Below are 9912 nucleotides of genomic sequence, written 5' to 3'. Positions count from 1 at the left end.
TTGGAGCTGAAATGATGAGTCACCGAAAATTAAAACAATTTCAACAAGTGATTAATAGTTCAAGTCAGTTTTAATGCAGAATTGCATAGCATAATATTAAATAATTTCAGCTTCTCAAAGTGAGGATTTGCTGCTTAAACTGTAGTAAACTGAATAACTTAAAGTTTTGACCATTGTTCAGACAAAACAAGAAATTTGAAGGTGTCACTTTGTGCTCTGGATAATTGTGATGGGCATCAGTTGATTAATCAAGATCAGGAGATTAGACGTCCTATTTAAGATAGTTATACATTACCTCCTCAACAACCTCAACAAATTACAACAGTAAACCACTGCTTACACATGAACGAGTAATAATGATGTTATAAAAATCCCAGGGGACATGTTTCTGCATTGAATACTCTTACTTTTAAATACTTTAACTACATTTTGCCAATTCTACTTAAATACTTTTACTTAAGTCACATTTTCAATGCAGGACTCTCACTCTATCCCACCACCTGAGGCTCACTCTGTGTACTTGGCAGCTTGTTTGTCTCTGTCATTGTTGTCACACGTCGCCCTGCTCCCTTGACCTTCAAGACTGATGGCCCAATCCCTCCAAGCTCTTCTCACGCTCCACAGACCTCTGCACAAATGGAGTCATAGCTCACATCTTATGAGCTCTGACAAGTGCACCGCTCTGTCTGACGCTGTCCAACATGCTCATCCACCGGTCCACAGATTACTTTATGACAGAATTGCAAATCAAAGCCATTTATTTAATGGTCAATGTGTGGAGCAGAACTTGGCTGAGAGTTTTGGACGTCGCAAGGTCTCGCTCTCTGACACACACACACTAACACACACTGCTTCTCTTTGTTTCCCTATGACACAACACTGAAAGAGAGCTAAATATTTCCTAAAGGTGAGGAACTGCCCTGGGAAAAAAGCTGTGCACTTGAAAGCAATGACTGAGTGTGATGTCCCCTCCAAACGTGTCCTCTCACTTCTCATAGCCAGGCCCATAAGTCAGGCAGGAAAATACACTAGACCCCTATCGCATCTCTGTACAAAAGTCAGGGGGAAAAACTGTTCATCGCTGCCAAAAACCATCCCACAAACCCCAAAGGGAATGGACTTAACTTGGGCACAAAGGGCCTGGTTATATTTCACCGTAGGATGGCCTTTGTGCCTCTGAATCGGCTAACACTGAGGCAGTGTCTCCCTCCTCGCCCAACCTGTCTGTCTCCTAAGCTGACAAGCAGGTCTTATTTAGGGAGAGGCACTGAAAAAAGTCCACTGGGGGTTGTGATGGATTTTGTGCACGCTGTACATGCAGGCAGGCACACACACACACACACACTCAGGTTTACACATGGGCACTTTTGTCCAAATGAGAGCTCACTCACAACACATTTCTCACACTGGAATTGTATGGGGGCGGGATTGACTGAGAAAAAGAAAGAGAGAAAGGGGGGAGGGAGGGGAGGGGGGTTTGTGGCGATGGTTGCAGGGGTCTTTTCAGTTCCTTTTGGAGGCAACAATAGTCTTTGTCCGAGATCTTCCACCATTCCTATTAGTGTTACGGAAAGGAGGAGGAGAGAGGTGGGGGGGGGGCGGGTAAAGGCGGGGGACTATTTCTCCATAGTAACAATGACAAAACAAGCCAGTTCAACTCCAGGCAGGCGAAGGGATGATTGCAGCTGCTGAGCAGAGGCACAAAAACTTGTGCTGCGGAGTCCTGCTCACACAGGGGAAGGAGGACGACTCAAGAGTGGATTCATAAGTTGGAGATCCGGTGGGGTGAAAAGAAGGAGAAAGAGAAGAGGATCCCAAAAGTTTTCTGTCAATTGTTTTCTGTCACAGAAAGTGCTGGGAAGCAACACGTGACTGCCCGCACATTCATACCCTCTCAGCATGGACCGGGACAGTCACAGCGAGGATACTCTGTCCACCATGGTGCTGGAGAACATTAAAAACAAACTCATTCATGCCTTCAGAGCGACAGAGGAGTCCAGAGAAGATCCTCAACACTCGGGATCCACTGTCAGACCAGTCAGCATCGGCAGAAGTTACCAAGCCAACGAGGAGCTGAGGAGGGCACAGATAGATGGAGCGATAACCTGGCTGAGGTCTGAACTGGTAAGCTGTGACTGGTAACTTACAGATTTGACAATCAGTGCTTTTTCTCTGTAGTTTGCAACAGTTGTTATTCGTTGTAATGTCCACAAATGCCCCTTATTTTTTTTCGTTGTTGATGGCAGTGTATTAATGTAGAGAAAATAGGAAAAAGAAACCTAGTAATCATCTCATCCTTCTGTCTTTAGACCGAAGTGTATACATTATACCTCCTGACATGCTGATTCAGTTCTTTCATTGTTGTCATGCAGCTGGAAATGCGCTCACAGGACCTCCAGCTGGCTCAGACACTGCTGGGGCTCAACACAGAGATCCAAAGACTGAGGAGGGAGAGTTACGGAGGTGTGGAAGTAGAGGGGGAGGATCAGCAGTAACCGGCCCCAGCAGAGAACCCCTTCTCTGGGGAAGACCTAAGAGTGACTAGAGGAAGAGCAGGTAGAAAAAAAATAAATGCTCTTACTGGAAACCATGGGTGGACAAGGAAATAGTTCTGATGCAGCTGAAAACCTCATTGTAATAAAATGTGTCATGGTACAAAATAGACACCAGTTGCATGTAAAGTAGTCCGGGTAGAGGAATAAGAAGGATAAAAGGTGCCTGGTTTTGTGTGACGCTGGCACGTTTAAATTCGATTTTTTTTTTTTTTTTGCACTTTTGCAGAGGTGTGCCAGAGAAAGCTGTTTGTACATGTTTTGTTTCTGCGTGAGATGGGGAACAAGACGTTTTGAATGTAAAGATGGAATCAAAAAACATTTTTATGTTGAGGACAAAAAATAAAGAGTGCAACCACTATTTTCATCTCTTTATTATGCTGGCATACTGTACTGCTGCAGTACAGCATCTGTTTGAAATACTGCTAAAAGTTCACGTTTGGTTAATAAATACATCCACATCTCATTTCCAAACAAGTCTAGCTTATACAGTTCACAGGTTCTTTCTACACATCAGCAATATAACCACAGTTTCCATTTTAAACATGGATTTACAGGTTGGCTCACTAACTTAACTGTATTAATTGTTTTTCAGAGAGATATTTAAAAATACAAGTTCTGTCCAACAGCGTATTACTGTCAGCAGAATGTTTTATCACTGCATGTGTATAATAAAGATACAATGAACTCCACGCTGTCCTGCTGCGGCATTGAAGCCATTCTCTTTGCAGGTCGTAAAAGGTCAGTGAGCTTCCAGCACACGCACGCACGCACACACACGCACGCACACGCACACACACAGTGATAATTGACAGGTTCACAGACTTCTCAGAGTTCTACATAAACAAGAAAATTCAGGATTTAACATTTGTACAGTGTTTGAAAAATCCAGCGGAGAGTTTGTCTTCAAAGCTACTGTTAACATGAATATTTGTCTACATAGAGAAGAAAACTTTCTCTTACTTTCAGACACACAATATTACACAAAGACAACAAGGACTGCCTTTAGGTCAATGTCTAATGCACAGCTTGTGCTATCCCGTCAAACACTAAAGGAATAGGACGTTTAGGGTTAGAGGAGAAGATTGATACCACTCTCTTACTGTCTGTCCATTAAATATGAAGCTACAGACATCCATTGGTTAGCTTAGCTTAGCTTTTAGACCAAAAGACAGGAAAACGGCAAGCCTGGCTCTACACGAATGCGACACAATCTGCCAACCAACAATGATACATCTCACAATTTAACAGATTATATCGCATTTATTTAATCCGTACAAAAATAAAAACTCAAAACCTTCGCACTGAGTCAAGCTAACTGTCTCCCTGTTTCCAGTCTTTATGCAAAACGAAGCTAGCCGACAGCTGGATGTGACTAACTCTCAACAAGAAAGTGAATAAATGTATTTCCACAAATGTCGAACAGTTCCTTTAAATCCTTCTGAGTAGCCTGTCAGATTTAGCAAATGTATTCATCTACAGTGTCATATATTTTTGTTAAGAAAATAGAAATCACAAAAAAGGCTGTAAACTAATGAAGCCATTAGAATGACATATTGTAATTAGTGTGAGGATTTAAATGAACATTACTTCTGCATCAACATAGTGAGGCCATGATAAGCCGACATGACACCACTGCTGATTCTTTCCTTAACTCCACTCCATCCTCTTGTTTGGTTTCTCTCAAAGCAAAAATCATAAAATAAAAGAATTCAGAGGGGGGCAGAGAAATTATGGTGGGAAATTGCTCCACCTTGTCTCTGTTGACTGACTCAGAGGATAAACGGAAGTTGAGGAGAGACTTCAAAAGTTGGAATTTCTTGTAATAGTTTGAATTTTTCAAGGCACAGAGCTTCTCCTGCTGAACGCTTTCTTCGATGAAACCCCTGAGCGAAGGGGTGGAGACATCTTCAGGTAGGAAATGGAAAAGCCCGCCTCCCCCGAGCTGGAGTAGACGCTGCCGCTTCCTTGTTCGCTCTCAGAGTCCCAGTAGCTGCCCTCTTCTTCCTCCTCATCTGTTTCCTCCTCTTGCTCCTCCTCAGACAACTCCTGCTTGAGCTCCTGGATGCCGGAGTGAAGCTCCATCAGCTGTCGGATCAGTGCTTGGTCCTGGGAACGCATTTCCATCTGCACAGAGAGAACACATCTGTTTAGTTTAGATTTTTATACACCACAGATATATTGCCTAATTGATAGACAAAACTCACAGGCAGGACCAAATATGATATGGTGAGGGATAGAAATGAGAAACTCAAACTGAATTTGAGTTTTTTACCTATTCAAGCTGAACAGGTTCGTGCTCAGTGCGAAGCCATTTCATTTGAGCATTGCCTTCTTTCAAATGCAAATGCATCTCTCCGCTGTTCTCTTTCTTCCCTTTCTTATTGTAGACTGTCTAATTGCTGGCATTGTAAAATAAGATATTCAGAATTCCACCAACTTCAGAGTCCAAGTTTGTCCTAACGAGTGAGGAATGTCCCAGACAAAAAAACCTTCTGCTCCCATCTGCATTTCTTTTCTCTCTTAATTACAGCACCAGGCTGAGACTGGGCTCCGACTGAAAGATACTGGTTTTTACCGCCTTTGTCGACACTTGGAGGAATGAGAGACTAAACATGGACTTTTCCTTTGAGGGATTTGGAGATGTGAGCATGCCGCAGGCTCCAGCTCCTTATGCCAAACTCCAGCCCTTTTCAGATAGTGTGAATGTGTGTATCTGCATCTGCATGCGCCTTTTTTCTTTTGCGGTTCCACTGCAACCACTAGTCTAAATCAAGAGGTAGCCATTGTACTTGCTCTTATAAAAAGTTCTGTTATCTTTCCCTATAGGAACACATGAACAGATCACACTGAGATTTGATTGGAGGTGACACAAACCTCAGCAGGCTCACCATTGGTCAGCGTGAAGTGGAAATAATGGTTTTGTATTTTTACATAGAAGGTGTCTGTTGGATGCGACTTTGAAAAATAACAAATACTTTACGCCGGATAATCAACAGTTCTACTCTGCATTCATCACAGAGATGAGGTTGTGAATCAGACCTCATGATGGAAATTATGTTATTGGACCACAGTCAAACTAGTCAATCGTTCAGGTACTTTAATCTCTGCTGTGGTTGTACATGAGATTGGCACAAATTTATCCAGGATATATAAAATAAGTAAGTAAATAATATAAATAAATACATTGAATTAAGAATTATATGTTTGTGTAGTTTAATCTTTGGTTTAATGCTCATTAAAAAAAAGGAAATTTGAACATTTACATTTCTCTCTTTCTGCAGCTGAAGATCATGTGATATGATCAAAAGCCCCAGGACAGCTATGAGGTGAGGTCATTTTGTCAACTGCTGTTTGCAAGGTCATAAACAGCAGCAGCCACTACATAGACCTTGACATTTATCCTGAATTTTAAAGGTCAGAGAGGAGTTTGTTTAAGCACAGAGTCTGCCAAAGCTGAAGCTGTTGCTCATAATAACTGATGAGAAACAATATTTTAATAAGGTCTGGGTTGAAATACAGTAAATTCTACTTGTTCTTTAACATGAGTAGAATGCAGGTTCTGTCATTCATTGCTGCTCTACAGAGGATTGTTTATAAACCAACCAGGAGGCCCCTGTTTTTAGTGTTTTGTCCAGCTCCTGCTCAGATGCGTGGTTTCTCCTCGGTTACCATGACGAGCTGTCTGGGTGAATGCACTTAATGCCGAGTGATATATTAGGCCGTGACAATGAGTCTTACACTGTTGCTCACAGAGGTACAAATAGACACACTCATACATACACAGACACATAAACGCGCGCGCGCACGCACGCACGCACGCACACACACACACACACACACGCGCCCTCTTTGGTTTAAAGGGGCTTGACATTGTAACAACATGCCCTACATGCATCTTAGGAACAAAAAGGCAATAACTTGGGCCTCCCACACAAAAACATTCAGCGTGACCCCGGAGGTCATTTTGTTTGGGTGACAAATGTCTTGACCTTCGGAATAATGGACAATAAAATGCCTTTATACACGCTGGAATCTTGAAGTTATCAGAGGACCACACAGAGGGCTTGACAGCTCAAATATGTTGTCATGCTTTATATGTATATGTATTATATGTATCTCCAGTGGTAGAAGAAGTACTCAGATCCTTTACTTAAGAAAAAGTAGTGTTCAAAATTTTTCTTGGGTAAAATTCATAAATATTAGCAGACAATGTACTCAATGTAACTTTTGCTGAACAGTTGCCACTGTGGCTACTTGTGAAAATGTCCCGTTAGTGAAATGCTAAAACAATACAGCTCAAGAAGGAAAATTGTCAGATCTGTGAATTGACTCTTTAATGTTTGTTACAAAGCAGTATTGAGCTAAAGTTTGCTAACATTAGCTAAAATAACTTGCTACTGGTCATACCAGAGCAAGTCAGGCTGTAGCCACAAAGTCTCTGAGTGTATTGACCTGAGCATGGGTGTCTTTATCAACTCATGAGCTCAATGTTTCATTTGTAAAATACAGAATGAGTTATTACTTATTTCAAAAGTTACATGGTCCCACTTTAAAGTAACAAATGTAAAAAACAAAACAAAAATGGCTCTTTAAAAGGGTTCAATTATGGAGCACTCACTTTATATTTTTGTATGCAAGGAAATAAAAAAATAAAACATTTTCTGGATATATTTTATATGTAAATCAAAGTGACTAGCAAATAAGCAGTAAAAGTAGAACATTTGCCTCTGAAATGGAGTGATGTAGATGTATAAAGTAGCATGAACACTAAGTCAAGCCCCGGTCTTACCAGTTCTCTTCGCAGCCAGGCCAGTGCACTCTCGATGTCCAGTTTGGTGCCCTCTCCTCCAGCTGTGCACCCTTCTCTGCGGTGGTCAGTCCTTGTCCGAAGCTCCCTGCATGAAGTCTGTCCGGCTGGTTTACAGTCATCAAAGGTGGAGGTCTTGCAGGAGAAGTCCCGCAGTCTAGTTAGGACCACTTCCATCATGTTAGGGTTAGTGATAATCTTAAATTTTTCTAACTGGGTTTCTTCTGGACCCTCTTCTGTGCTGCGTCTACTCAGCTGTAGTGCAGATACAGCCTCGTCTGGTCTCTCCTTCCGTTATTAGATCTCTTGCACTTCTGAGGACTTATAAGGAACTCGCTCTCTCTTTCTCTTCTTCCAAACACCCCCCCCTCCACTCCCTCTCTCTTTTCTTGCTTTCTGTCTCTCAAACATTGCACCCTCAGTTCCCTGGCAAAGTGAACTGGTGTCACTTGAGTGTGAATGTGACGGAGCAGGTCTGACGTCAGTGCATTGTCCAGATGCCTGACCTGGAGTTGTATACCACTTTTGGGGCTTTTTATCAGACGCAAACACACAGTGATCATTAGGATGGAGAAGAGGGGAGGAGGCGGGTGGTTGCCATGGCTACAACAGTTGTGCATCTTTAAAAAATACTGGGGCTTGCAATGGTTCTGGTCCGTTGTTTGGTCTGTTTAAAGAGGGTCCAGGGAGGGCAGAGCATGTGCATGCATATGTACACACATAAAGATACACAAACAAGCACACACAGTGTGTGAGCAGAGCTCTCATGGACCGGGTGAGTGGCCTGTTGCGGGGTCAGGATCTTAAGAACAGTGTGAACAGCCATGTGTAACTAACCCTTCTCGTGCCATTTTCCCCTCACTCTGCAGCCCCTAGCAACCCCACGGCTCCATCTATTCACACACACACACACACACACACACACACACACACACACACACACACACACACACACACACAAAACACTTTGGCAAACCGAACACAGGCCCACTTTCTGGAGTCCACAGACGGTATTGACCAAAATAGACTTGACACACTGAAAAGCTATTTTTAGTCAAACTGACTCCACTTTTAGACCTTTTCAAGAAAACAAACGTCACTACTCTCAAGTAGAATAAAAGAAAAACAGCTTTTTTAGTGTGTGATTGTCTCATGCGCTTAATGCTGCAGTCAAAGAGACTGAAAAGCACTGATGTGGGTGGGAAGAAGTTATCTATCGCCATAGCAGTATACATCCCTCGCTCCACCCACACCGACACAGCCAGTGACGTCATCCACGCCACCATGAAAACTGCAAACACTGCACCCGCAGACTATCCTCCTCATCTCTGGAGGCTTAAATCATGTTTCCCTGTCCTCCACTTTTACCTACATTTACTCAGTATTTCACACGTCAAACCATAGATAATAGGACACTGGACTTATTGTGCGCTAATGTCAAGGAGGCTTTACAAACTCATCACCCCTCATTACCCCTTGAAAATGAAAATGACATTTTAACTTTCAAATTTAATGACCATTTTAATAAAGTCCCCTCTAGGTTCTATGATGACTTTAACATATATGATTTTAGTCTGTTATTTTTCTGCACCAGAAGCTTTGAGGCTAGAAACACTATATCATACTCATGGATTGTGCATTTAAAGGAGCACCCAACCCTTTTTAAGAATTCACATTTCTTATTCCTGTGCCCCAGAGCAGATTGGTGAATATTTGTGAACATGCACAGCTTAGAGTTAGAAAGTTAGAAACTAAAGGGAGAACCTTAAATCCCAGTTTGCTCTATAACAATGAATGAAACTAAATAATGATATAAAAAAATAAAAAGTTTGTGTAATGTCTAGGACCAAAATGCATCTTTCAAATCTTAAAAAGTTTATGTCCAATTTAAAATCTGGATGAGACCTGTTAGGGGGTACACCACACAGCTACTGTAGAATATGGGCTTAGCAAGATAACTTCATCAGTTGCACTCAACAGCTCTTAATGTGAGGGGTTCAATTAAAAAGGGCAATGCAATTCCTGCATTCTGCATTTTCATTTGTCACTTATGAATTTAAGATAAACACAAAGCTTGTGCTACAGAAAATGGACCAGACTCAGTGAATAGCTCCCTAAGCTTAACATGTCCTATGATAACTATTAATTTAGCTGTACAGACTAATGAGCAGTGATAACTAACATGTCTTTGGGGTCATCAGGTGGGAACCTCCTTTCACCAGTGTTTCGTCTAGTTGGTCCCACAACACCTCCAGGAGGCTAGACAGTGATCACTGGCGTCCCAGAGTCACTCCCCTAATGCCAGCCATCACTGCTCCTCACACCATGACTATTTTCTTTATCTTGCCTATGCTACCACAAACAACACCATCATCAACTCTGACAAAACACACTAGCAGATTCAGCAAACAAACTCCCCTAAACAGTTGGAGAAAGTGGCGGCCATTTTGAAGGAGGCAGAGTCAAGGAAAGAAGCCTTTTTGAGCTAAACTCTCCCCTGCCGGATTACGCTGTGCTCTTGCCCCCCCCCCCCCCCCCCCCCCCCCCCCC

The 9912-nt window shown here is 42.4% G+C and overlaps 2 protein-coding genes across 2 annotated transcripts; one reads left to right on the top strand and one right to left on the bottom strand.

Annotated features, from left to right (window-relative positions):
- The first annotated feature begins 1647 nt into the window (after positions 1-1647).
- On the top strand, positions 1648-2913 carry LOC147818888 (alanine and arginine rich domain containing protein). The gene is made up of 2 exons (XM_087175096.1): positions 1648-2124; positions 2373-2913. Exons 1-2 carry the CDS (start codon positions 1900-1902, stop codon positions 2493-2495), a joined length of 348 nt encoding a protein of 115 aa, XP_087031222.1. The 5' UTR covers positions 1648-1899; the 3' UTR covers positions 2496-2913.
- On the bottom strand, positions 2912-9866 carry LOC111657816 (uncharacterized). Its single transcript, XM_023410141.2, has 2 exons — positions 7345-9866; positions 2912-4679 (listed from the first exon to the last, which is right to left on the bottom strand). The coding sequence occupies exons 1-2, from the start codon at positions 7540-7542 to the stop codon at positions 4392-4394; spliced, it is 486 nt and encodes a 161-aa protein (XP_023265909.1). The 5' UTR covers positions 7543-9866; the 3' UTR covers positions 2912-4391.
- Between the last annotated feature and the right edge of the window lie 46 nt (positions 9867-9912).

The sequence above is a fragment of the Seriola lalandi genome, unplaced genomic scaffold (assembly GCF_002814215.2).
Source record: "Seriola lalandi dorsalis isolate HSWRI2012SDOR001 ecotype SW California unplaced genomic scaffold, Sedor1 jcf7180002054414, whole genome shotgun sequence".
Taxonomy (NCBI): domain Eukaryota; kingdom Metazoa; phylum Chordata; class Actinopteri; order Carangiformes; family Carangidae; genus Seriola; species Seriola lalandi.
This window is presented reverse-complemented; position numbering and strand designations above follow the sequence as displayed.